The sequence below is a fragment of the Sciurus carolinensis genome, chromosome 3 (genome assembly GCF_902686445.1).
Source record: "Sciurus carolinensis chromosome 3, mSciCar1.2, whole genome shotgun sequence".
Taxonomy (NCBI): domain Eukaryota; kingdom Metazoa; phylum Chordata; class Mammalia; order Rodentia; family Sciuridae; genus Sciurus; species Sciurus carolinensis.
Genome location: NC_062215.1, coordinates 182,438,717 through 182,466,106, shown reverse-complemented (window position 1 = coordinate 182,466,106; position 27,390 = coordinate 182,438,717). Strand labels below are relative to the sequence as shown.

The window sequence follows — 27,390 nt, the reverse complement described above, 5'->3', positions numbered from 1 at the left end:
GCCGGCGCGCACGGCGCTCCGCCTGGGTGCAGGAAGCCGGGCAGAGCCAGGGATGTGGAGCCCGGGAGGGGTGCTGATTTCGGCTGGGGGCGGGGAGGACCCTGATTGGCGCGCGGAGGGCGTGATGTCACGTCCGGCGGGGGAAGCCCTGCCTCAGCGGCCCCCCCGCCCACGCCCCCACCCCCACAGGTGGTGGTGCCGCCGCCCTGGGCGCTGGGCGTTGGGGCTCGCCCTCGGGGACCCCGGACGCAGTCTTTGCCCCTCCCTGGTCTTTCTGCTTCACCAAGCGGTCCATAGAATTGTGCGGGCGGCGCGGGCCTGCGCGTCCCCCGAGAGCCTAGGAGCGCACGGTGCGCCCCGCTTGCGCCCCCACGCCGCGCCCCGCCCCGCCCCGCCGGGTGCTCCCCTCCTCCCTCCCTGCGCTCCCCGCCCCGCCCCGCCCCTCTCCCGCGGCCGCCGAGGGGCCGGGCCGGCGGCGGGGGAGGCGCCGAGCTGGGACTGCGCGCTCGCCTGCCGCGCTCTGGGCGGCCCGACCGTGCGGCCGGACCTCGCGCCCCGCGCGCCCCAGCCGGCTTTTGTTGTCTCCGCCTTCTCGGCCCCGCCGCCTCTCTGGACCGCGAGCAGTGTGCGCCGGGACCTTGGCTCTGCCCTTCCCGGGCGGGGACTGCGCGGGGCTAGCCGGGATCCGAGAGAGGCGCGCGCGGGCGGCCGGGGGCGCCGCCGGCCCCGCCATGGAGCTCCGGGCCCGAGGCTGGTGGCTGCTGTGCGTGGCCGCCGCGCTCGTCGCTTGCGCCCGCGGGGACCCTGCCAGTAAGAGCCGGAGCTGCAGCGAAGTCCGCCAGATCTACGGGGCCAAGGGCTTCAGCCTGAGCGACGTGCCCCAGGCGGAGATCTCGGGTGAGTGAGGGCGCGGCGCAGGGCCCAACTGCGGGCCCGGGACCCCAGAGCGCCAGAGGTCTCCTCTGTGCCCCTGCCCTCCCCTCGTCTGCCCTGCGCGACCACTTGTCCCAGGCGCTGGAACCCGCCGCCTGCGCCCGACTGCCTGAGCTCCGAGTGACTCCCTGCGCCTCCGCTCGCCTGTACCCCCACGGTCCTCGCCCCATACCTCGGCCCGGCCTGGTCGCCCCCAGCCCCCAACCGGCGCATTGGTCCCTTCCCCTAGTTGTGCTCGCCTCCCCCTCGCGCGGTGCGCTCCTTCGGAGCAGCGTGTTCGGCCTAGCGCGCTGGCAGGGCGGCAGTCCCAGCTCTGGGGCAGCGTGCCGGCCGCCCTCGCCGTGGGACAAGCGGGAGCTGCCCGGCTGTCGGCCAGGGCGCTGCCGGGTCTCGGCGCGGTAGGGCTTTGGGCCGATGACCGTAGCCTGAAACTAGGAACTCTTCTGTGTGGACCTCGCGGGGGCAGTCAGGGGTCCTGCCCAGGGATTCCCGCGGGGTCCCCGCAGCGGCAGCCTAGGTGGGGTTTGTGGGCAGATCCTCTCATGCTTGGTGGTGGGAGAAGTGGTGAGCGAGCTGTGCGCCTCTGTGCGACCTGTGCCATGGCTCGCAGGGATTCCAGCTGAGGAACTTGTGCCCGCTGGCGCCCCAGCCCCTGCTCACGGGTCCACCCGGCACTTGGGGCTGCCCGAAGCCGCGAGCCCAGCTGCAGGTGGTCGGCGCCTTGGATCCCGCCCAGGGGCCTTGTCATCTCTTTGTAAGAAGAGCGGCCCTCCTGGCGCAGCCTCGGCCCTGCAGCTGCCTGCTGAACTGCCCTTCCCCTCCCTTCCCTGCCGGCTGGAGGAGCTTTGGGGACAGAACTGTATGTGATCTTGGGACTGTGGAAGCCGGTGTTCTCAGGACATACCCCAGACTTCACTCTCAAGAATATGCGAGCCTCCTAGTTGTGTGCAGCTTCCCTGGGGCACAGTGAGCCAGGGCACAGCAGGCCAGGGTCCTCTGCTGGCTACGGGAGAGGACAGGCCCAGGAGGGGCTGAACTCAGGGGGTGACTTGGCACTGTGGGATAACCCACAGTGGCATCTTGAATGAGAGAGGTAAGCATCATCTCTGGTACCTGCAGACAGGAGGCAGCCAGGCTCTGGACCTCTGCCTCCCAGGAGGGCACGACCCACAGATCTCCCTTCAGCCCGACTGTTTATAGGTCCCCAGGACAGGCCTTCCTGTGCCTCCTCCTGAAGACGTGGCCTGTCATTGTCAAGTCTGCCTCCTGCACCTCTTTGGCTCTGTGGGAGAGGTGGCACCCAGGTGTGCAGCACGGTTGGCTATGCTCTGCCCAAAGAGGAACTTGTTCCCATCCCTGGCCTTTCTGTGGAAATCCACTCCCACACATCGCACACCAGGGTGGCTGAGCAGCTGCTCCCAAACCCAGCCTGGGGTCTTGGAGGGGTTCTTCAGAGAAGCCGTCAAGCCCACAACCCTGGTGAGCACATCCATGCCCCCTCAGCCTGTGCCTCCTGTGGATCTCGCTGAACTTGCTGCTCTTCCCAGTGGCGGAATGGGCAGCCACCAAGGGCAGAGAGGGCAGACTGGAGAGGCGGGACGGGACCCGGACCAGGACCAGAGCCTGGGTGTTGCTGCCCAGGGGTGGGGAAGCAGTGGGTTATGGATGCAGATGCAGAGCATTTGCCTGGCGACCGTGATGGGCGCTGTCCCTCAGCTGGGGCACATGGCTGCCCTGCGGTGTCTTCAGGGTCACACTGGCGTGGACTCAGGATCAAGTGCGTCCTCCCGTGGCATGTAAGATGGGAGCTGGACTTTGGGCAGGGCTGCCCCTTCCCTGTGGGTTTACCTCTGAGGGCATGCTGCTCTCCCCAGAAGCCCTGGGGCTGCACCCCACTGCAGCCTGCAGAACAGGCGAGCACTCTGGGGCACAGGGCCTGGGGAGACTGTAGGTGCCTGCACGTTGAGGGGAACAGGGTGACCTCCCAGGGGAGTGGCAGCCCTAGGGACAGCCAAGCCCAGCATCCCCTCCCGCTCTGTGCCACCAGGCTCAGCCTCCTGGGACCGGGCGCCCTCTGGTGGCTCCTGGTGGCATGGTCCTCCTGTGCCTTGGATCCTGGGTACCCGCAGCCTCACTGGGAAGGGTCTCTCCTCAGAGGGTGTGGGCCTGGAGTCGAGGCCTGCTGGGGTCCTGCCCTGGGTCAGCTGGCGGGTGGGGCAGGCACCCAGCACTTCCCACAGGCTAGAAGGAGGCAGGATGGCCTGTGCACATGGCTGGCCTTCCCAACCTCTGAGAAGAGGGCATTGTCTGAAGAGCCGGGTATTGTTGACTTCTCTGGACAGCGTGGCCAGGCAGTGGCAACCATGGCTGCCTGGGAGGAAGAAGGCCCAGGGAGGCAGCAGCTGAACCAAGGCCATGCAGCAGGCAGCCCTCTTAGCCAGGGTGCTCCAGAGCGCCGGCTGGGTGGGGTTGCTGCCGCCTGCTGAATCACGGCCCGCAGCCAGCGGGGTTCTGCCTGAGCTGGCAGGTTGTCTCAGCCCACAGGTGTTCCCTGAGCACCTGCCTCACCTCCTAATCTGTGTGGCTTGTCCTGTATCTGCTCCTTCACTGGGGTCCCTGGAGGCAGGGACTGCGCCTTTCTGGTTCTCTGCTGTCACTACAGAGCTATGCCTGGCTGCTGGCCCTCAGTGGGTTCTTGGAAAACCCCTGTGGGCTGAGCCCATGCTTGTCCTGCTTCTTGCCTACCATGCTGGGGAGGGGATTAGAGGGTGCCTTGTTGGGGTCTCCTAGCCTGGTGCAGAGGAGGAAGGGCCTACAGGTCCAGTGTTGGGGTTGGAGGACAGAGGGGACTTGCAGCTGTCCTGTGACCCCTCCCATGCCCTGGGGTGGCAACTGCCTGCTAACCTGAGGGGCACCCCCGGCCCTCAGCAGGAATGTCCTCTGTGCAGCCAGAGCTGGGTGGTGAGCTCAGATTCTGAGAGGAGGATCCTTAAAGACTGTGCCCCTTCCCACATCCCAGAAAAGGTGGCCTTGGATAGCCCAGAAGCCACCTGGCCCATTGCCCCTCCGCAGATTAGAAGGTTCTCTGTGCCCTGTCCTGTCAGGCACAGATGCCACCATGTGGCTCAGCATGGGTCCCCAAGGTGGTTCTCAGCCTCCAACTCTGCAAGGAGAAGCTGTTTCATCCTCCCCAGCATGAGGACCAGGCCTTGGGTGACCAGGGGAGCTGCTGTTCACAGGGTCACCTGCACAGTGCAGCCACTGGGTCCTTGGTGCAGTGCTGGCCTCCGGCATGGGCCAGGCGCCTGCTCCTCCAGGTGGGAGACTCTGCCCAGCCTCCTGTGCCTCTCCTCTCCACTCACAGAAGGGGAGCAGCCACGGTTGTCGGAGGTTGCTGGGAGAGGGGGGCACAGCCTCGGGCCCTATCCCTGCTCGCCCCAGGCCTGAGGAGGCCATGCAGGCCTCTTGGGTAGCAGTGTCCAGCTGCCAGCAGCACTCAGCATGCCCCAGTCTTCCTCTTACTGTCTGGTCAGTGCGTCTAGAGAGGGCCTGTATAGACCCATTTCACACAAATGGAAATCAAGGCCCAGAGAAACCACATAACTTTCTTGAGGCTCAGTCTGGTTGACCCCAAAGCCTTTGGTATTAACTGCTGCCCAATAAAGCCAGCTCAGGCTGCCCCGTCCCTGACTCCATGTTTTCCAGAAGCCCTCTGCCATCTCAGTCTGGAGACCTAAAGTGGGCTTTGGCAACCGGGTCCTGTGAGACCTGACTGCTTCCTCGCTCAGCCCCGGTACCCTGGGCTCCACCTCTTGGGATTGGAACTTGTTTTGACTCACACCTCACGTCCTGCCTGGCTCCTGCCAGCCCTCAGGTGGAGGCCAGCTCTCAGCTGTTTTGGCCCAGCCCTAGCCAGGAGGGCCACTTCCAAGCACCAGGGTGTACATAGGGATGACCTGGCTGTGCTACTGGCCAGCCCAAGGAGAAGCCCCAGAAGGTCCCCAGCAGGGAGATACCAGCTGTCTCACATGGGCAAAGTCCCCAGGAAGGGTGAACAGATGCCCTGTTCCTAGGTGGGTAGTCAAGGAAACTAGACAGGTGGTCTGTTGGTGGACCGTGGTTCCACAGTGGTACTAATGCTGGTGCTAATTAGGGACAGTACAGGTCCGTGGTTACAGACCTGCCTGGAGCCTTGGAGACCTCCCTGGAGGGACCCTGGGCACAGAGCGGGAGGAGGGGTCAGTGAGTGTGAGCTCACTTGTAGGAGGGACCCCGGGCACAGAGCGGGAGGAGGGGTCAGTGAGTGTGAGCTCACTTGTAGGAGGGACCCCGGGCACAGAGCAGGAGGAGGGGTCAGTGAGTGTGAGCTCACCTGTAGGAGGGACCCCGGGCACAGAGCAGGAGGAGGGGTCAGTGAGTGTGAGCTCACCTGTAGGAGGAACCCCGGGCACAGAGCAGGTGGAGGGGTCAGTGAGTGTGAGCTCACCTGTAGGAGGGACCCCGGGCACACAGCGGGAGGAGGGGTCAGTGAGTGTGTGAGCTCACCTGTTTGGACCGTGGTGCCTGCAGCATGGGGTCAGCCCCAGGCAGGCACTGAGTGAGGAGACCACACCCAGGAGAGGGGCTTGCTGAGACCACAGGGGCACCCGGTTGGGCCTGAGACGATGTCTGCCTTGCCTGGCCTGTGTGTGCCGGCGATGGGAAGTGACACCTTTCCTTAAACCAGACCGTCCTCCCAAAGCCTGGCTCCAAGTGACTTCAGGTCAAGACTCAGGACCTGCAGGCCTGGAAGGGGGCCAGAGGAGGTCCTGTGCCCAGTCCCACTCTGGCCCACTGTCTCCTGGTCTGGACCCTGAGCCACCCATCCGTGAAGGGCCCCGGCTGGGACACCTGCTTGGAGCCCAGCGCCTCACCTGTGCTGCTGGCAGCCTCTCTGGACTGCTTGTCCAGAACAGGCCTGGGCAGGTGCTCTGAGCCGCCTGGTCTCCTGGCGTGGGGCTGGACTTGGGAATGCCCTGTCCTGGTGTGAGGTGAGGGCTGCCCTGCTCTCAGGGAGCCCCCGGACCTCCCACCTCCTCACTGGTCCTCAGGCCTGTGCTGGAGAAGCCGCGGGTGAGGGCGCCCCTGCCCAGATTCAGCACAGCTGGGTCTCCGGGGGGTGCGGGAGCCCCAGGGGGCTGGGCCAGCTCAGCTTCTCCTCTGCCGCGGCCTCTGTCCCCTCCAGTGGCTCCTGGCTTCTCGCCACCCTGGCCGTCCCAGGACTCACGCCCAGTGCCCGTCCCTCAGGCCTCGTCCCCAGTGGTGTCCCTGGGCTCCCAGACACACTTGGGCTCTTGTTAGCACTGCCCTCCCTGGGTGGGCCTCGTGCCCCTGGGGGGGAGTGTTCCGGGTCCCCCTGCATGCCAGGCAGAGGCCGGGCGTCCCAGGCTGGGAGCTGCTGGCTTCCCGGGGCTGCCATCACAGAGCTGCGGACAGAGCCAGGGGGACTGGACCGTCCCGGCACTGGAGGTCTGAGGCCCAGGTGTTGGCCCCCTTGGCGGCTGAGAGCGGCTCCTCTGTGCCCAGCTCGGGGCCAGCTGGCGCCTTGGCCTGCACACCCGCCTCCAGGCTCCCCTTCCTATGAGGGTGCCAGTCATCTTGGACCAGGGCCCAGGTGGTCTCGTCCTAACCAGTGACATCTGCAGAGACCCCGCCCCCTGACGTGGGCCTGTTCTGGGTCCTGGGTTTAGCCCGTGACCACCATCTCTGTGACCGTTCAGCTCAGTGAGGAGGGTGCCGGGTCTGCCTCCCACCCCACTGGAGATTCTGGGCTCTGGGCGTTCGTGACTGTGGTCCCCTGAGGACAGGGCCACTGGGGACCGTGGCCTCTGCTGGTCTCTGGCACCGAGGCCCTGGCCACAGTGTGGGGAGGTGGCCCCTGCCCTTTGCCCCACCCACCCGCAGCAGTCTGGGGCACAGCCCGGTCCCCACAGGCGGGGAGACCTGGACTCCAGCCTGCTCCCTGGGCGCCCTCTGCTCGAGTACTGGCCTGGTGCTGGTCCACCAGTGGTCCAAGCTGGTGACTGCTGACCTGACAGCGCGTCCTCATGTGGCATGTCAGAGCCAGCGTGGGCGGGCAGCAAGGGGCCCTGGCAGACCCGGGGTCCCCACCTGGGTGTGGGAGCACCTCCAAGCCAGGCGCCCCACTCAGCCCTCGACTGGACTTCCCAGGGCGAGGCAGAGGAGCCCAGGCCTGTGGGTGGCCTCCTCTCCCGAGGCAGACCTGGCCAGGGAGGCCCCCTGCTCACCTGTGGGAATGCTCCCTGGGTTCTGGAGGCGTGGCAGATGGCAGGGCGGTCCCCGGGGGCTCCAGCACCCTGCTCCCTCACCGTCTAGCCTGCCTCACCCCCCAGAGGCCCTGGGCCCTGCCTGCTGCCCCTGCCGCGTCTCAGAGGAGCCGTCCCTCGGGGTTCAGGAGGGGAAAGAGGGCCAGCACAGAGGACCTGCCCTTTGCAAGCTGCCCATAGACCAGACTTTGGAAGAAGCAGCCAGTAAACCAGAACCCTGGGCTAGAAGCTGGTGCTGGTGGGGAAGGTGGAGGCCGAGAGAGTCGGCCTCCCAGATCAGCCCCGGGACTTCTGCCTGGCCAGCTGGGTGGATAGCACAGCCAGCCAGGGATGGACACCCCTGAGTGTGCAGATGGGAGGCTGGTCCCATAGAGGGACCAGGGCACAGGTGGGGCCGTGGCAGGAGCCTGCTGGCCTGGCCAGCCTGCCCCCACATGCCCAGTGACCCACTTGCCTCAACCCAGGCTTGCCTAGTGCCTGTGGGGGCGCTTGCTAGTGGTGCTGACCTGTGAGGGACAAGGGAGGCCATCAAACCTCCTCATTCAGAGCACTGTGACTTCCAAGTGGGCTTGTCCTGTGGGCTCAGGGCCATGTGTCCAGAGTGTGGGGTCCAGTCAGAGTGGAGAGCTGGGACTCAGGCATCGATTCCCCCAGGTGTAAACAGGGGACCAGAGGACTGAGGAACCCAAGGCCGGAACCAGGAAGGCCAGGAGCAAGTGGGGCTGTGGATACAACCCAGGTCAGGGAGGGCCATGGGCGACACACAGGCAGGATGGCCAGCCAGCAGGCTAGAGCACAGAAGGCCAGGCCAGCCCACCTCCACCAGCCACACCCACACTCTGAATCTCCCAGGGTCAGAGCTGGCCCTTCCAGTGGTCACCAAATTCCTGACCCTATGTCCTGCCTCATGAGGGACAAGGGAGAGCTGGCCAGACCGGGGGCACGGCCTTCATCCTCTGTCCCTGCAGCCAGAACTCTCTCCAGAAATCTGGTGGGCTCGGCCTGGCAGGCACCGCTGACCCCACGCCGTGCCCAGCCCTCTGGACTGCCCTGGGAGGAAGGGTGTGGGCGCAGGTCTCCCTCCTGGGGACACCAGGGCCTTGGGTGCACCAGCTTCCTGACCATTCCCTGAGCTCAGCTAGGGAAGCACCTTCGGACCACATTGGACAACATCCCTGGGACACCAAGGGCAGCTTCTGGGCTGTGGCAGACGGTGGCCTATGGGTGGCCGTGGGCCTGTCCCATGTCTGGTGCGTCCTGGGTGTCTGAACTGTCCCTGTGGTGAGCCACGGGTGATGTCGGAGTCTGTCCTCAAGTGTTGGGGCCATGAGCGCCCAATGCACTGGGGCCCAGGGATACGTCGCACCCCCCCTGACCATCCGCCAGGCCCTAGGAAAGCGGAGGAAACCGCTGCCACCAGGGTGGGCTCAGGCGCTCACACGTCGCGGTCACCACGGAGCTCAGGCCATGCTGGACCACACGGTGTTTCATAAAGGAAGAGGCCCATTGTCACTCTGCCCACAGTGCTGGGGTGCAGTGGGACTTTCCCACGTGCCTGGTATCCTCTCTTGCAGAGACAGTGTTCAGTTGGTGCTGACCCGTCCAGGGGTGGGCACTCTGGGCGTAGGGCCACTGGTCAGACACCTTGCAGAGGTCCCTCCTGGGACCAGGTGGTGTTCCCAATCAGGAGCTGCTGCCAAAGGCCTTTGGCACCTCAGTGATATGGTGAGATCAGGAGCAGGAACTCGGGGGCTTGCAGAGGTCAGCTCCAGAAGGGCAGCAGGCTGGGCGGACCAGCACGCAGTCGCCAGCCTGGGCACAGGTGAGGGTCAGACACAGAATTCAGAGATCGTCAAGGTGGCTGAGAAGGAATGACTCCCAGCCGAGGGGCAGCTCTCTGCCCATGTCCCATGGTGTTTCTGGACCTGGGACTCGGCCACCAGTAGAACACCACTGTGACTGCGGTCACCCACCACAGCTGTGAAACTGGTCACCAGACGGCATGGCCCAGGGCACAGAGATCAAGCCATGCTGGGCAGCAAGCTAGGTAGACCTGAGGGCTCAGCAACCTGGCAAGCTTGTGTGGCCCAGTATCAGGCTGAGTAAGAGGCGCACCCACCTCCTGGAGGGTCACAGGCCTCTGAAGGGGTGTCCCTCCTGAGCACCTACTGTATGTGTGCCAATGACCCCAGGGTATCTGAGCGCCTACTGATTGTGTGCCAATGACCCCAGGGTATCTGAGCGCCTACTGATTGTGTGCCAATGACCCCAGGGTATCTGAGCGCCTACTGATTGTGTGCCAATGACCCCAGGGTATCTGAGCGCCTACTGATTGTATGCCAATGACCCCAGGGTATCTGAGCGCCTACTGTATGTGTGCCAATGACCCCAGGGTATCTGAGCGCCTACTGTATGTGTGCCAATGACCCCAGGGTATCTGAGCGCCTACTGTATGTGTGCCAATGACCCCAGGGTATCTGAGCGCCTACTGTATGTGTGCCAATGACCCCAGGGTATCTGAGCGCCTACTATATGTGTGCCAATGACCCCAGGGTATCTGAGCGCCTACTGTATGTGTGCCAGTGACCCCAGGGTATCTGAGCGCCTACTGTATGTGTGCCAATGACCCCAGGGTACCTGAGTGCCTACTGTGTGCCACGCCCCGTTCTTGGTGCTGAAGTGATGCCACAGACAAGGGATCCCTGGCGCCCTGCAATCAGCACCAGGACGGAGGAGCATCAGAGGTTTTTGCGAGTGGCCTTGCTTGGACAGTGACCATGTGTTGCTCATGTCCTTCAAAAGTAAAGGGAAGTGACAGTGAACCCGGTGTCTGCAGGAGAGGCTTACAGTCGCACATCCACCCAGGGACCCTAACCCCCCGGCTGGGCAGGAAGGGCCCTGCCAGAGGACAGGCTCAGGCCCCAGGTGCAGCCCAGCCACTGTCCTGCTGGTGGCCCTGACCTGCTCCAGCCCTGGCCTTGGTGTGGCTTAAGAAGCGGCCCCGCCACCTCCCCAGTGGGTCAGGAAGGCCCACCCAGGGCTGCCTGCGAGGAGCCTGGCCTCTGCACTGCAGCGGCAGTTGGCGGCCTGAGCCCAGGAGCTCTGAGCGGCGCTGGGCATGTCGCTGAAAGGACCAGAGGGGAGACGTGGGAAAGGGGCGGAGGACTGGACTCCCACACACGTGGCCAGAGGAGCAGGAGAGGCCAAGCGGCCTGGTCCCTCTGCAGGGTGGCAGGGCCAGAGCAGGAGGCCGCTTCAGCACCCCATGGCCCTGCTCCAAGGCCACACTGTGGAGGGGAGGAGGACGTCCACCCTCAGTGTGTCCGAAGCCCTCAGCACAGTCCACCCTGGGGCTGCCCTGGAAGGGGTGGGCTTCACCGGACACGGAGCGGCAAGGGTGGGGCCAGTTGAGGGGCAGGCAGGGGCTGAGGGCATGGTGGCCAGAAGCAGGAAGGATGGTTGTGACCGGAAGTCTGCTCTGTCACGTGTGGGTGCCGGGGGGATCCCCACATCTGTTCCTCCTCTGAGCAGAGATGAGTCAAGTGTGAGCTATCCTCCCCCAGGAGCTTCTGTCTCGGGGACAGAACGGACAGCGAGTGGGCGTGTCAGGCAGGAGGGCCTAGGGGAGAGGGGCCGAGTGTGGACAGCTGTGTGTGCTTGTCCATCTCAGTGCACAACACTGGGATCTAAAGGAGTAGCCTGCCAGGATAAAGCCACAGCCTTGGCTGAGGGCTGTCTCTCTTAAGGACAATGACTGTTCTTGGTGACCATCATCCTAGCAAAGAGAGGATCCTCAAAGGAATCCCAAGCCTGGTGTGCTGGACCAGCCTGCCTGCCTGGACTCAAGTGCCAGCTCTGCATTCATTTGCTGAGTGACCTTGGGCAGATCCCAGAACCTCTCTGTGCCTGTTGTATGTCCTGTGGGTGAGCACTGTCAGGTGGGAGGAGGCCTGTTCGTTCTCCAGTCTCTCTCTCCCTCATGTGGGGAGGTCGGGGCCCGTGTGCTCCTGGCTGGGCTAAGGAACCAGGAGTCTGGGAGATCCTGGCCACTGTCACGTGCTGCTGACTCCTGGAAGTCACCTGGGTCCCCTTGCACGCAGCGTCCATGCTGCTGCCAGCTGCGCAGGTGGACTGACTGCCAGGGACCTCCTGAGGGGAGCTCACGTATGGCCCAGGGACAGCCGTGGAGGGTGGCGGCGGCAGCTGGAGTCCAGGAAGGGAGCCAAGGGTAGTGAGGGGCAGAAGACGGTGCCAAGGGGCCTGGGCGGGGCCGGGGCCTCCAATCCTGCCTCCTGGCCCTGCCCGCTCCCTTCGCTGCCCTCTGACCCCGTCTGGGGATGGGGTGGGCTGGTTCCCTCCTCTCAGCTGTCCGCCTCTGGGGCCTGATGGGCCTCCCTAAGCCATAGAGCCCCCTCGGCCCAGCTGAGTCACAGATCCAGTGTCCCTCTGCCTGCCAGGCCCCATCTGAGTGTCCACAGGCCGTAGCCAAGACTCCAGGTGCCTGGGGTGGCCCCTGCCTCCACAGGGGCTTCCAGCATGAACAGCCCTGAAACACAAGCTGAGGCTTGAGGAGGGAGCAGGCCCTGCGCCCACCTGTGAGGGGCCGGGACAGGCAGACCTGCCGCTGGGCAGGCACCCGTGCGTCCTTGGGGCTCCCGCCCCACTGCCTGAGGGAATTCCAGGTAAGCTGCTCTGACCAGCAGCAACAGTGCGGGCCCCGTGGAGGCCACACCTGGCTCCAGGTGAGGCCCCCTGGACCCTGGTTTTATAAGGGATGCTCATCTCCACACTGGGGAGTGCTGGTCCCCAGCCCTGGCCGAGCCTGGGACGCTCAAGTCCCCGCTTCTGGGAGGAGAGGGCGGCACTCCCAGGGGGTCAGCATGAGCCCAGAGACTGGGACAGTGACCGCCACAGACACTGAGCCTGTGTGCCCGTCTGTGGCCTCCTGCTGCCGGCGGACAGAGGTCGATGTGGAGGCGGCCGCAGCTCCCCAGGTCTGACGCGCCTCACCTCCTACAGAAGTCCTGGCAGGGTACGTGCCTGGACACCCACAGTGACGGGTGCCACCGGTGTGGAGGCCGTGTGCCTGCAGGCAGGCCCCACCCACAACCCACAAAGGACCACCGGGTTCAACAGGTAAAACACAGGACAACCCATCACGTGGAGGTGGACGAGACTCGCTCTGTAGTGTAGCGTGTCCCAAATGTTCTGATTTCAAGTCGGTGGCGTTCTTAGCGTGAGCATGCCCACACGTTCAGTTCACGTGGATCCTGCTGTTTGTAGGTGGGTTAGGGTGGTCTGCCCTCCTTGTGGTGAGACATCTGTGCCGGCAGGCTGGCACCTTGCCCATTTGCTTCTGAGCCGCAGTGCAGTGGCGTGAAGTGCATCCATGTGCTGTGCAGTGAGTGTCCCCAGCGTCCCCACTGTCCGGCCATCTCACAAGACTGACACTGTCCCCGGTAAACCCAGAGTCCTCACTCCCCTTGCCAAGTCCCTGGCAGCCCATCCTGCTCTCTGGGCCTCGTGTGAGTGGAGTCCTGCAGGGCTCGCCCACTGCCGTAGCGCTCTTGAGGGTCATCCACCATACAGAGACCGTGGGATGTCCTCCTGTCGGGCTGAGTGGTGTTCCATTCTGTGGTTCTGCAGTTTGTTCTTCCATTCAAGTGCTGATTGACAGCTCTTTGCACTCTTGGCCATTGTGAGCGCTGTGGACACTGGTGTTCCGTTATCTGTTCAGGTCCCTGCTATCAATCTTCAGGGCCAGATTCTGACACTGAAGTATGACTCATTGTTCATCTGAAGTTAGTCCTGCTGGCATCAGTACTGTTATCCGCCACCCTTCCCTGGTCAGGCCTGCAGGGCAGGGCGGGGCTGCCGCTCAGAAGCCCACACACCTGCCTGGCTGGGCGGCCTTGGCAGCAGGACCCGGGGAGACGGCCCAGGGCATGTCGCCTCCTGTTTCCGCTCACCTGCCTGTTAGGAATTCCCCGGGCTGGGAACCAAGGGAGGCTGAGGTGGGAGGCAGAGGAGACCAGGGCTGTTTGGGCCGCTCCCAGCCAGTAACCTTGGGCATGCACGTCATGGTGGAAGAAGAGGAAGGGTCACAAGCCACGCAGAGGCATGAACCCTCCGAATGGAGGGCCTCTCTGTGGGGGCCCTGGGGACCGCCCCTCCCAATTCCCAGCTCCCCAAACCACAGGATGCTGTGTAGGGGGCGCCTGCTTGAGGGGAAGGGGTCTCCCTCCCCCCAGTGCCCCACTGCACACGTGTATGTACACGCGTACTCAGCCCCAGGCCCGGCCAGGGTGCTGAGTAGAAGCCAGAGAAAGGAAGTGGAGCTTCCCCTGGCAAAGCCAGGGAGCCCCAGGAAGGACAGAGACCAGGCAGGTGCTTCGATCCAGAGGGGCCCAGCAAGCGTCCAGGGAGTTCAGCCAGCCCAGGAGGGGCAGGTGAGGTACAGGGTGTGGGAAACAGGCACAGGCCCTGAGGGAGGGCTGTGGGGCCTTGGCCCCAGAGGTGGCTGCCAGGCCGGGGAGGCAGAGGCCGGGGGCGGGCGAGTGGCCCACCCTATGTCTGCGTCCGGGCCAGTGGCGCGTGCGCCTGCTCTGGGCTGCGGCCCAGCTGTCTGCTCACGCTGCTGTGCCTCTTGAGCATTCGCAGGGCAGGCTGTGGCCCACGTTGCCTGCCCTAGTGCAGTTCCAGGATGTCCTGTGTGGACAGAGCAGAGGGAACAGGACCTGTCCACCTTGTGGGCCCCCTCAGCTGCCCTGGGGCCCCAGCAGGGGTGGGGGTGGCAAGCTATATCTCCCTCTGCAGAGCCCCAGGAGGACAGCCAGGCTGTAGGGACAGGCATATGGATGGGCCCCCAGGGAGTACCCTCCACAGCTGCTTGGCCAGGGAGGAGAAATCAGGGCTACACTTGGCCTGTGGGTGAGGCTTCTGGTGAGGACCCCAGGCCCTGCCTTGAGTGGGCTGACCAGAACACTTGGGTCTGCTTCATATTCAGTGTGTTCTGAGGCCCAGCATGAGCCAGGGACACTGAGGAAGGCTGGCGCCTTGGAGCCTGCTGGAGGGACCTGGCCACATCTGATTGGGCCTTCTGCCATGCCAGACCTGCTGCTTGCTGGCAGGGTGGCCTGCCCAGGGGTATCCTGGGCAGGGAGCAGGCTGCTAAGAGGGCAGCCTTTCAAGTTATCTGAATTTCTCTCCCCAGGGGATCTTAGGTGTGTGGCCAGCCTTGGCAAGGGACCTTGGCTCCTGCCCGCAGGTTTCCGTCCCCAGGTGCAGACTGCCAGTAGTCTGAAAAAGGCACCCAGATGCTGTGGAGGCTTGTGAGGGGATGTTCTCCCCCCGCTGGGCCTGCCGAGGAGCAGAGTGTTGGTGGTAGGGCCGCCCAGGTGACGTCCAGCAGCGGGAGTGGGGAGACCACAGCTACAGCATAAACCTCACAGGTGGAAGGGTGACGCGAGGAGGTGGGGGCTGGTATTTCTGGGGGAACGCAGATCAGGATATTGGGAGCAGGTGATTATGGAGTGGAGGCCCAGGTGCCCTGGAACTGGAGGCGGGTGGAGGCTGTGGGGTGACCACGGTGGCTTTTTGAGTGCCCAGAGTGAGTGGTCAGATGCCACTCACCATCCAGCGAAGAAACCTGATCACACCCCGTCGCCCTCCGCGGAGGCGCCCAGCCTGAGCCCGCTTTGCAGAAGGCGGGAGCGGAGGAGGCCTGGTCCCCCTGCCCGCGGAGATGCCGGCCGCGCCGCGGGGCGGGGAGGAGGGACTGGCCCGAGCGGGCTCCAGGCGGCAGCCCGCGGTTTCCAGGGAGACGCGGCGCGGCGGGGCGGGCTGCGGGAAGAGGCGCGTCCCCGCGCGGAGCCGCCCTCCGCCCTGCGCGCCGGTGCGGCGGCCGCGGGGTCCTCGGCAGCCCGCGCCCGCCGGGCTCCGTCCTCCGAGCCCTTCCAGCGCGTCCGGCTGCGCCGTGTTTCCCCGCCGGGCCCCTCAGGCCGCACGCGGCCGCACCCGGAGCCACCGCAGCGCTGCGACGCCAGAGCTGGAGCCACCGCCGCGAAGGGAGCGCGGAGCCGCGCCGGGGTGGGCTGGGTGACCCAGCCCTGGCCGCCGCCGCCCCACCCGCTCCCCGGCCATCCTCCGCTGCACCGCCGTCACCTCGGCCCCATCCCTTCCTCACCCTTCCATCTGGCGCCGCCCCGCCAGCCTCCCAGCCTCCCAGCCTCCCGGCCTCGCCCTGCACCGCGCCTGCCGCAGCCCCCTCCTGCCGCAGCCCCCTCGCGCCCGCCCCGCCGGCCCTCGGCGCCGGCCGCGCCCACTGCGGCAAGCCCCTTCCCCGCCAATCGCGTCGCCGCCCGCGCGCCTGCCGCAGCCCCGCGCCCCGCCGCCCCCGCCCGCGCGCCGGCCGCGCCCACTGCGCCAGCGCCCCCTCCGCGCGGCGCCGCGAGCGGCTGCTTCAGACCCGGTGCCTGCTCCGGCTCGCGCACTCGGTCCGAGGGCGATGGCGACCGCTCCCGGGAGGAGCCTCAGGCCGGCGGGGCAGCCGCTAGTGTCACCGGAGCCTTTGTTCAGCCACGAGGGCCAGGCTGGCGCTAGCTGCCCCTGCGGGCAGCGGTGTGTGCCTGGAGCCCCGCGGGCCTGGAGCGGACACTCCCAGCGAATGCAGGGTCAGCTGTGGACTCCCCTCGGTGATGGAGGCGCTGTCCAGCGGAGGGGCTCCTTGGTGATGCTGCCATTTGGGTGAAATAGAGACGGGGGCTTTGGGGTGGTGAGGTTGTTGGTGAGGGAAGGGAAGCACGTTTTGGGGTGCAGACAGGGATTGGGGGTGCTGTTGATGCAGTTTGTGAGGAGTGGAGATACCAATCTGCCCCCACATGGATCCCATGCTGCCTTCCTGGTCAGTCAGTGCTCAGGTTTGACTGCCCACAGGGACAGGCCAGAGGTGCAGGCTTCTTGGAGAACAGGAGCAAACACAGAATCTGGGCAGTGGGCGGTCCCCAGGAAACCTGGGCCGTCTGTCCAGTGCTCCCAGCTCCTGGCAGGTGGAAGGCTGCCACACGGGAGAATCCTCTAGATGGCGCCCAGGAGCAGAGGGGGAACTGGCAGGCTTTGAGAAGAGGGCTGTGCTTGGGGAGAGCCCCCTGCCCCGGTCAGTCAGGCAGAAGGACACTGTGGGGATCCAGAGCTGAGTGGGGGGGATGTCTGCTCCTCTCCCTTTGGCAGGTTTTGATGTCCATGGTGCGGAGGGCTGTCCACACTGAACTATGGTGTTCCAGGGGTGGTGGGTCTGTTGGTGCAGAGTGCCTGGGGGCTCAGGCTTCCTGTCTGCACCACCCGTGTGAGTGGAAGTCTGGAGAAAAGGGCTTGGCCAGGCGCCATCGCTCTGCAGTCTCCTTGGGAGGGCTCCGTGGCACCGGTGACAGGCAGCTGCTGGAGTGGCCTGGATAAGTGAGTGTGTGTCCAGCCTCAGGTGCTGTCAGAATAGCCATCTTGGCTGGAGCTTGGGCTGGCCATGAAGGACCATGGGGTCGGCTGGTCGAGCCCAGAGACACGGGGCTGGCGCAGCAGGTGGCAGCAGGGCTGGGCCTGGTGGGGGTCTTGCTGAGAACAGCCTGGGGTAAGCCACGTGGCCTGAATCTGGACAGAAGATGAACAAGAGGGCAGCCTGGTGTTTTGGAGCAGGAACCAGACTTTGGATCTGGGGGCTGGGCCTGGAGGGAAGCTCTAAGGGACTGCTGGAGACAAACCTGCCATGAATAACTCCCCCCACCACCAAAAAAAAGAAAAGAGAAACTGGGAGTATCACAAGATGGAAGTATCCCAAAGACTCAGGAGAGAAAGTTCTGGAAGGATGAGGCATAGTTGATTCAAAAAAGAAGAGGTTGCCAGGAGCAGGCCTGGCAGCCTTGGCCGGTACGGATGGGAGGGGTCATGGGGAGGGCCGTGCTGACGGCTCCTGGGTCTGGAGGAGGAGGGCTGCTGGTGGACATCCCTTCAGTATGGAGAACCTCCCTCGGGTTTCCTGCAGCGGGGACAGGCCTGGGGGTGGAGACAGACACGCACACACTTCAGGGACTGAGCTAGAAAAGAGGTGGGGACGGGAAGGTTTGCGAGCATAGTCCGGACAGCCAGGCTTGACCCTTGCCCTCTCCAGGCAGACCCCCTCTGCCCTGCAGAGCCCCCTCTGCGGTCTGACGTCCAGCTCTGGCAGATTGGCCTGTGGGTCCGGGTCTAGCTGGGCCAGGGCTCAGCAGACGGAAGCAAAGCCGTGTAGCTCCAGGATGCAGCGGGCCTCAGGGGGCTGCCTGGCCCAGCCTGGCCCAGCCTGCCCGGGGCCCTCAGGCCGGCGCCCGGGCTCTGGCTCCGTGTCTTCACTCCCGTGTTTGTCTGAGGAGGGAGGGAGGGACGGGGGCTGTGCTAGGGCGGCTGGAACAGCGCAGGTCACCGGGCTGGCTGGGCCAGGTGGCCAGGCAGGACCAGGGCTGCAGAGGAGGCCCAGGGAGGGCCCTGCTCCCAGTGGCCGGCCAGCAGTGCCGAGGAGCCCCACCTAGAATCTGCGTGGGGTGGGGGCGTACCCATGCTCTTGGGCGTCTGGATGGGCCTCTCCTCTCCATGAGCCACCTCTTGTCTGCAGGTTGGGTGGGATTCGACCCACCAGGAGCCAACAGGGATGGTGACCTGCTCTCAGGTGCCCGTGTTTCCACCTGGCAGCCCCAGTCCTTGGGCCTCTGATCTAAGTCTTGCGCCAGCCTGAGGATGCTGGCCTGCCCACCTGCTGCACCATGTGCCCGCAGCTGGCCTGGGTGCCCTGGACTCAGCCAAGCCGCCCTCAGGGTAGACCCCACGGAGGGTGTTCTCCCCACCCTGCTGGAAGGGGACATCCTTGCCCGACGTGAGACAGAGAGCTCAAGACCTCCCCCTTGAGTAAACACCACCTGCCGTCACACTTCCACTCCCAGGGAGACTCCTGTGTCTGCTGAGCCCAGAGAGCCGTGACCGGCAGGTGCAGGGGCTCCTGCTCTGCAGACTGGAGGCAAGAGGGTGCGGGCCTGGCTGAATCAGTGAAGGGCAGGCAGCAGGTGGCTGGTGGAGTCTGGCCTCCCTGCCTCCCCACCTGGAGGGCTGGGGTGCCCCTGCTCTGTCAGGCGGTAAAGCTCTCAGACAGAACGAACCCTGGACCCCAGCTGGTTCCCACAGTCCCCCTCCTAAAGGCCTGGCACCGACTCAGCCCTGCCCCCCAGCAGGCCTCGGGCTCCACAGAGTGTGGCCAGAGTGGGCTTCCAGCCCCCAGCCCTGTCTGGGCACGTGGCCTCCGCAGGTAGCATGGCATGCTGGTTCCTGGGACACAGTCCCTTCAAGGACAGGCACCCCACTTGGGAAGGAATCAGTGGAGGGCCCCAGGTGGGGACCTGGACCAGGACTGCCCGTGTGGTCAGCAGGCGCTCCTGCACGTGCCGGCTCCCCAGACACCCACACACAGCAGCCCCCTTTCTTCTGAGACCCGTGGGAACTGGGGTGTCCTCGAACAAGGCCACCACTTCGTCCTCCCCTGCTCCCCTCTCTGAACACTGGGGCTGTGGGATGGAGGCTCACTTGTGGGGGGCTGGGGCGAGAGCCTCAGAACAGGATGAGGAGGGGGTCCAGGCCAAGACCCCAGCCCTGCAGGAACTGTGCTGAAGGAGGAACCATCTGTCCACATCCCCGGTGGGCTCTTCCGGACCTTCTGCCCCACCAGGCAGCCCGGGGCCTGCATGGATCCATGTCGGATCCAGGGCAGAGGCCACAGGGGTCCACGCTGCCACTAGCAGGAGCCCCTAGCTGGGATCCCTCTGTTCCAACCTCCCTGGGTGCTGTCCTTGTGGATGCCAAGGACACAGTACACGCTGTGACCCTTCATGCCAACAGGCTCTTCAGGTGAACCCAGCGTCAGGATAATTTTGGAGTCCTAATCCCCAACCCCAGCTGGCTTGGGTGGGAGGCAGCTTCCTGGACCCGAGGCCTCCAAGGTGGCGTGACACCCTCTTATGACTAGAGGCTGAGTGAACCTCTCGGCCCAGGTCCGAGGCTCAGGTCCTGGTCAGCGGACTCCTGGGCCCCGTCTCCCAGAGCTGCACCCTACCCTCCTGCCTCTCTGGGTCACCTTGATGTCCTCCACACAGTACATGGGCAGCTGTCCGCCTCCCACCCTTGAACTTGGGTCCTCAGCTGCCTCCCCACTCCCTCCTGGACCCAGAGGTCGGGCTCCTCCCACGTCCTCCCATGACCCCATCTGGAAGGGTCACAGCAGGCCTCAGCCACTCGGCTGCCTGTTGGGTGCTCACCCTCTCACGGGTCTCCCTCCATCCCAACCCTGACCCAGGAGGGCACCAGCCCCCACTGGCCTGGTGGACAGTGTCCCAGTGGGTGTGGGTCTCCTCACGAGGCCAAGAACCTTGGTGTCCTGGTCTGTACAGCAGAGATCTTTAAAACAGGACCCTGAGGCCGGGCACCTGTCTCTGGTATTAAATAGTCCAGCGAATGCACCGCGGACTTTTTGGCCCAAGCTGTCCTCGCTCCCCGTGGGGGTTAGAGGTCCTGCTGTGTGGTGTCACCATAATGCTGCTGGAAGCTGCCGCTGAACAGGTCAACCTGGGACAGGGTGCCAGGTACCCAGTGGGGCTCGGGACAGTCAGATGGCCCCTGTCAGGGCTGGCGTCCACACACCTCATGCCCGTCTCCTCCAGGACTCACACTAGGGTGCTGAGGGGTGTCTGTCTCTAGCCAGCACAGAACTGTCCTTGCTGGGTACTCCCCAGGTTCCGATCCTGCTGTCCTGTGCAGGAGAGCCGAGGCAGTCCTGGCTCCCAGCCCCCAGCCCCTCCACTCCCTCACGCCCCGCTTCCCCACAGGTGAGCACCTGCGGATTTGCCCCCAGGGCTATACCTGCTGCACCAGCGAGATGGAAGAGAACCTGGCCAACCGCAGCCGCACAGAGCTGGAGACCGCGCTCCGGGACAGCAGCCGTACCCTGCAGGCCACACTGGCCACCCAGCTGCATAGCATTGATGGTAAATCTGGGGCCAGAGGCAGTGGCCCTGGGCAGGGACTCTGTGAACCCCAGAGCCATCTGCTCTGATAGGACTGAGTACCAGTGCACCTTTGGCAACAAAGGCCGTCCTTCCCATCAGCCCTCAGGGGACCTCTGCCCTCAGCGTGGCTCCTTGTCCCCAGCAGAACTCCCCTGAGCACCTGCAGAGGGTCGGGCTTGTGCCCCATCTCATGGCCGCCTTCTGCCGCACCCCTTGGGAGGTGGGACACCCAGGGCCTTTCTCCCTGAGGCCAAGGAGCCCAGCACAGGCTGAGACTGGAGGGGGAGCGGCTGCAGGGTGCCAGCCCCGGGGTCCCGCCCCTTGCCCTTTACCACCAGGAACGGGAGATGCTGCAGCCTGAGGAAGTGGCCCTCCGGCGGCCTCGGGAGGCCGGGCAGCTGCTGTGTTGGCATCATTCGTTCCTCAGCCCCTCACTGGGCCTCTCACTGTCTGAGCAGAGAGCAGCAGCCCTCACAGCCAGGGGCAGCGTGACCTTGAGGCCCCACAGGGCTCTTGCTGCAGGATGAGGAGTGTCCCCCAGGAAGTGAACTGTGAGCCGAGATGGCACAGACAGCATCTCCATGGGGGCTGCCAGGCAGAGGTGCTTTCCCTGAGGCCACGTGGAGCAGGAACAGGCTCCCAGGACAGGGACTGGGACAGCGAGCCCGCAGAGCGAGGGGCGCAGGCGCCGAGGCCAGCTTCCCTGGAGGCCCTGTGGATCTCCCTCTCGGCATTCCTGCACCCCACCGCTGACCCCGTCCACAGCAGACTGTCCCTGGGGACAGGCAGGGCCTCGACTCGTTAGTGGCAATGGGGCCTCACCTGCAGCCCAGTGTCAGTGCTTGGAACCTGACCCTCCGAGCCAAGCCTTCTAGAAGGTCTGAGGAGTTACAGGCCCTGCGGTCTTACTTCCAAAGGGCATGAGGGCTCTCCAGGTCCCATCCTGGGCACAAGGGGTACAAGGGCATTTCCCCAAACCACAGGGTCTGCAGCATTGCTCCTACCCTGTCCCCTGACCCTGCCAGGAGGTGTCCACCCGAGGCTCTTGGCTGCAGGAGGGCTCAGACAGGCCAGCTCGAGACGGCTAAGAACCCAGACCCTGGATCCTGGAGCATGAAAGAGGCAGGGAGGGAGGGGCAGGAAGCCAGGAAGGCAGCAGAGAAGGGGACAGACATGGATGGGTGGACTGGTGGGTGAGCGGAGAGCACAGGGCCCATGAGGAGAGAGGGAAGCAATGGCAGGAAAGGCAGAGAAGAGCAGGCTCACAGTGGCCCCTCCGCCCCATGGAGCCCACCCTACCAGCAGCCCTCCAGGAGTGCCCAGTGGGTCACTGACACAGAGCACCCCAGGCTACGGGCATAGGGGCTGTGGCCTGAGAGAGGACTCCCCCCTTGGGCCTGCACACCCGCTGCCAGGAGGGCGAGCTCTCCAAGAGCCCGCGGAGGCTCTGCGGAGGCTGTGCGGCCAGCCGCTGCAGCTCTGGTGACCACACTCCCCGCCGGACCCCCTTGTCCCATGGGCTGCCAGAGCATTTGGGTGGATGGGCAGAGGACGGACCCTGAAGGCCCCGCGCTGTGTGCAGGACACTTCCAGAGCCTGCTGAACGACTCGGAGCGCTCGCTGCAGGAGGCCTTCCCGGACGCCTTCGGCGAGCTCTATGCCCAGAACGCCCGGGCCTTCCGCGACCTGTACGCCGAGCTGCGCCTCTACTACCGCGGGGCCAACCTGCACCTGGAGGAGACGCTGGCCGAGTTCTGGGCCCGCCTGCTCGAGCGCCTCTTCCGGCAGCTGCACCCCCAGCTGCTGCTGCCCGAGGACTACCTGGACTGCCTGGGCAAGCAGGCCGAGGCCCTGCGGCCCTTCGGGGAGGCCCCGCGGGAGCTGCGCCTGCGTGCCACCCGCGCCTTCGTGGCCGCCCGCTCCTTCGTGCAGGGCCTGGGTGTGGCCAGCGAGGTGGTCCGGAAGGTGGCCCAGGTACACACGTTGCTAGGTGTCTCGGAGCCCCCGCGTCCCTGGGCCCTGCCCCACGTGCTCCGTGTCCCCTGCCCTGAACTGCAGCCCCTGGCCTGGGACATCACAGCTACAGCTCTGCTCTGTTAGCTGCTGCCCAGACATGCTAATGGCTTGTCCACAGGTGTGAGCTCCACTCTGGGCCACAGACTCTGGCCAGCCCACCTGCTGCCCAGTCCCATCCTTGGCCAGGCTGTGCCCTGGCAGAATGGGGAAGGGCCAAAGGCCCAGGGCTGGGGCTGAGCCTGGCTGTGGGGCTGGGGACCCTCTGAAGAATACGACATGCTCACGGAGTGGAGCAGGTGGGGTCCTGAGGCCTTGCCAGGCCCGCCTGGAGAAGGGCGGGAGGACACCAGCCATAGCTCCGTGCAGCCCTGGATGTGAGCTGCCCCACGTCCAACCAGGATCCTTAGCACCTCACCCACGGCTGAGCCTGGGGTTGCTCATCTGCGCAATAGAGCTTTCTGCTTCCCATCAAGGGTGGTGACCCTTGTGACCACTGAAATGAGTGCCCAGGGCTGGCAGGCAAGGTCCCACCCTGTGTCAGGCAGAGCCGAGGTCACCTCCGCGGCTTGGTCATGGCCGCGGCTCGCCTAGCCTGCCAGCTGTGCTCACGTGGCCTCCACTCCCCAGGTGCCCCTGGGCCCCGAGTGCTCTCGGGCTGTCATGAAGCTGGTCTACTGTGCTCACTGCCTGGGCGTTCCTGGTGCCCGGCCCTGCCCCGGCTACTGCCGGAACGTACTCAAGGGCTGCCTAGCCAACCAGGCGGACCTGGACGCCGAGTGGAGGAACCTCCTAGGTGAGCCCCCTGCCTGGCCTTGGGAGCGCTCCACTGTGGTCCTGGGAGGCAGGTGGTCCCTGGCCCAGCAGGGAGACCCAGGTCCAGATCCGGGTGTGGGGCTGTGGGGTTGAGGGGCAAGTTCCTTTTGAGTGTCCCCGTTGGTATGTGACTGGGGGACACTGGGGTTGCAGTTCCTTGTCCTGCCCCGCTGAGCAGCGCCTGCACACGTGTGAGCTCACGTGCCTGCACACGTGCAGCTGGCAGGATCATGTGCCACACTGGGCCAGTGTTGTGCGCGCTGTCACGTGTGTCTGCACATCCACGTGCTGCCCCAGTGGGAGACACACTTGTAGGATCCACAGCATGTCTGCTGGCACTGGAGTCCGCACACACCACACACGTCAGCTAGCAGGCCTTTGGAGGCCTCAGGTAGTCAGGAAAGCTGCCGGCACATCCTGCTGACATGCAGTTGATGGCACGAGATGACAGAAAACTTAGCAACATGTGCACACGTAACATGTGCCCAATGTCCAGCAAGTGGACATACAGAAGAGCTGGTGTGGACTTGAGCTGGCACAAGGCAAGCTCTGGTGTGTGCGGGCCTGCACAGTGGACACATGGACACAAGCTGGGCCAGAGGACAACAGCTGTCCTCCATTGGCACAAACCTCTGCCCTGGACGTGGGTGTGGGTCTGCACCTGACTCTTTGCCGTGACGTGTGTGTGACGTGTTTGTGTGCATGTTCACGTCTGTGCCAGACTCCATGGTGCTCATCACTGACAAGTTCTGGGGCCCGTCGGGTGCAGAGAACGTCATCGGCAGTGTGCACCTGTGGCTGGCGGAGGCCATCAGCGCCCTCCAGGACAACAGGGACACACTCACAGCCAAGGTGCGGGCAGGGGCACATGAGCATGGGAGGCAGTACCCCAGCTGCGGCCTCCTGGGCCTGCGGGCCCCTGCTGCCCTCCAGGACTGCTGTGGTGTCTCTAGGTCATCCAGGGCTGCGGGAACCCCAGGGTCAGCCCCCAGGGCCCTGGGCCTGAGGAGAAGCGGCGCGGGGGCAAGCTGGCCCTGCAGGAGAAGCCCCCCACAGGCACGCTGGAGAAGCTGGTGAGTCCCTCCACTGCTGCAAGTCTAGGGGGCAGGCGGGGGCAGGGGGCTGCGCTGCCCAGTGGCCTGACTGCTGCCTGGCAGGTGTCCGAGGCCAAGGCCCAGCTCCGTGACATACAGGACTTCTGGATCAGCCTCCCAGGGACGCTGTGCAGCGAGAAGATGGCCATGAGCTCTGCCAGTGATGACCGCTGCTGGAACGGGATGGCCAAGGGCCGGTAGGCACATCTGTCTGGCCGTGTCCTGCATGCGGCTTACAGCAGGCACAGGAAGTGGGACGAGGGCCATGCCTTTGCCCAGCCACCTGAGGTCGGAGACCCCACAGTAGGGCCTGTGCGGCTGCCCCTGGGCCCTGAAGGCCGACTGGGGGTCTTGGGCTTGGGGGCAGTAGGAGCATGTCCTGCTAGGCCAGGGCGCCTGCACAAGGTGCGGTGACTGGGGCTCCCCCGTCCTACCTGCCCTGCCTCCAGGTACCTACCCGAGGTGATGGGTGATGGCCTGGCCAACCAGATCAACAACCCTGAAGTGGAAGTGGACATCACCAAGCCAGACATGACCATTCGGCAGCAGATCATGCAGCTGAAGATCATGACCAACCGACTGCGCGGCGCCTACGGTGGCAACGACGTGGACTTCCAGGATGCCAGTGAGGGCCCTGCAGGGCTTGGGGGTGGGGGGCTCGGGGGGCTGGGGCCGCGGGGCTGCGCAGGGGCCGCCAGGGTGCTGCTGCTGCTGGGTGTGGACAGCACACCCGTGTCCCTGCAGCAGCTGAGCCCTGACCAGGACGTCCACTGGCCGTGGCTGAGGTGACCACCCTGGGAACAGATCAGGAGCACAAGTCCATGGGCCTCCTGCAGGTCAGGTGCTTTAGCTGGTCTCACTGGACCTGGGCTTGCACAGAAGGGCCCTCAGGACCCCATGCCCAGGGCTCCTGGGTGGGCGCGGCCTGCTGGAGCCTCTTCTCCTCCCCAGGTGACGACAGCAGTGGCTCAGGGAGCGGCGGTGGCTGCCCAGACGACATTTGCGGCCGGAGGGTCAGCAAGACAAGGTCCAGCTCCCACACGCCCCTGACCCATGCGCTCCCGGGCCTGTCCGAGCAGGAGGGGCAGAAGACCTCAGCCGCCAGCTGCCCCCAGCCCCAAGCCCTCCTGCTGCTGCTCCTGGTCCCGGTTTTCGCAGCAGCCAGGCCCCGGTGGCGGTAACTGCCCGACCCAGAGGTGAGGCCAAGGACTGGCCTTGCCAAAGTGCAAAGCAGGATATTTAATTCCCCTGGGCCTACAAAGCCCAGGGCAGGACAAGGGGACAGCAGCTCTGTGTGCTGGGCAGGGTGTGTGGGGCCCTGGCCCCAGGCTTGGCCTCCCCTGCCACCCTGGCTTTTAATTTTGTATGAGGTCCTCAGGTCAGCTGGGAGCCAGTGTCCCCAAAAGCCATGGATTTCAGGGACCTCAGGGGCACCTCTGGCTGCCCACATCCCCGAGGCCCACGAAGGAGGTGGCCCTTCGCAGCGTCCCCCTGGAGGCCTCGAGCAAGCCTGTGCCTTCCTCGCCTGCCTTCTGCTGGGGACTCCCGCTGGACCCCACTGGCTTCAGACATCAGCAGGCCCACCCGAGCACACACCAAGGGCGCCGGGGGTCCCTGACCGAGCCCTGCGGGCCTCTGAGTTTATGCATGATACCTTCCACCCAGCGGGGCTCTGAGGCCAGGGACCCCCTCCTGTGTCACCTCAGAGTCCCAGGGAATGTGGTCCACCCTTGGGGCCATGCCAGCACAGCCACACGGGCTCTGCTATGCCTTGCTTTTGCTTGTGGGTGGGGTGCCGTCCCCAACACCCAGGGAAGCAGGGGGGTCTGCCCCTCACGTGGGCTCACAAAGGCAGGCCTTCGGGGTCCAGGTCTGCATGAGGAACCCCACTTCTGGGGAGCAGCCAGCCATTCCTACCACCATCCCATCCAGGACCGCCCTGGGGCGTGGGCACCTGAGGCTCTCGGCTGGCCACAGGATGCTGAGTTGCTCGGGGCCATGAGACTGGGCCTGCAGGCCAGGGGCAGTGGGGCAGGGGCAGGGGCAGGCGTAGCCTGACAGTCAAGGGCTTCTCCAGCACGCGCACATTCAGACACTTCTGTCCCTGCACTGGGACCTGCGTCTCTGTCCTCCCAAAGCGGTGAAGGTCCTGGGGCCCAGTGTGGACCCTGGGGCCCTTCCATGGCCCTGAACTGAGTGTGCCCAGCTCGCAGCGGTCATCAGGGCTCCTCCCCCAGGCCTGAGCAGGTCTCCCTCTCTCCAAGGCCCTGTGGCCAGCAAGCCCTGGGATGGGGGCTGGTATCCTGTAAGAAGGGGACCCTGCATGGGAAGGACCACAGGGGCCGGGGGACATCAAGCTGCCACAGCCAGGGACAGTGGTCCTGGCCCAATGGGCCCTGAGAAGGTCACTCTGTCACTGGGCTCGGGAGGTTTCCCACAGCACAGTGGGTGACTGTGTGGCTGGTCCAGTCTCCTGGCACAGGGCAGGTGTCCTCTGAAGCTGGTCCTTGGACATGTTGGGTCAGGCCTCGGCACACTTGCCCTGCGACAGCCATGGAGCTGACCCTGGGACAGAGCCCCGTCCCCAGGGGCAGCGCTGGCACTGCACGTGACAGCCGGGGTGGCACTGTGGTACCCCACGTGCTTCTCTGGAAGGGGCGACCCTGAGCAGCCACTGGTCAGGGCAGTGGCCAGCCTGCCGTGTCCTTCCTCACAGGCCCCCGGCCACTTGGTGCCGGTGGGTCACCAGGTCACGTGTGTTCTTTGAGTCCTTGTGTGAATAAAAGGCTGGAGACCTACTGCAGGACGAGCCTGGTGTGGCTGCTGAGTCTGCGTGAGCCATGGTGTGCTCTGGGGCGTGGACTAGGGTCCGCAGGGGGCGGGGAGGGCCTTGAGCTTGGAACACCCCTGGGTTGAGGCCCATACTGCCTGTGCAGGCGCCTGCTGCACGGCTCCTTAGCTTGTCTGCGTCTCCAGTCCTTGGCCAGACCCTCTGTCCTTGATCGAGCACCCCTTGGGGGTGTGCGTGGGAGAGGTCAGAACCAACCTCCAGACAGCCGCGTAGGCCCTTCCACCTCTGCCCACTGCCTCTCTGGATGCGCAATGCGGTCCTCCAACCCTTAGGCAGGTTCTGAT

At 65.1% G+C, this 27,390-nt stretch overlaps 1 protein-coding gene across 1 annotated transcript; it reads left to right on the top strand.

The window, feature by feature from the left end:
- Positions 1-419: 419 nt before the first annotated feature.
- Gpc1 (glypican 1) lies at positions 420-27,061 on the top strand. Its single transcript, XM_047546192.1, has 9 exons — positions 420-897; positions 20,153-20,311; positions 21,915-22,306; positions 22,976-23,141; positions 23,883-24,013; positions 24,115-24,234; positions 24,319-24,452; positions 24,705-24,880; positions 25,207-27,061. Exons 1-9 carry the CDS (start codon positions 732-734, stop codon positions 25,434-25,436), a joined length of 1,674 nt encoding a protein of 557 aa, XP_047402148.1. The 5' UTR covers positions 420-731; the 3' UTR covers positions 25,437-27,061.
- The last annotated feature ends 329 nt before the right edge of the window (positions 27,062-27,390 follow it).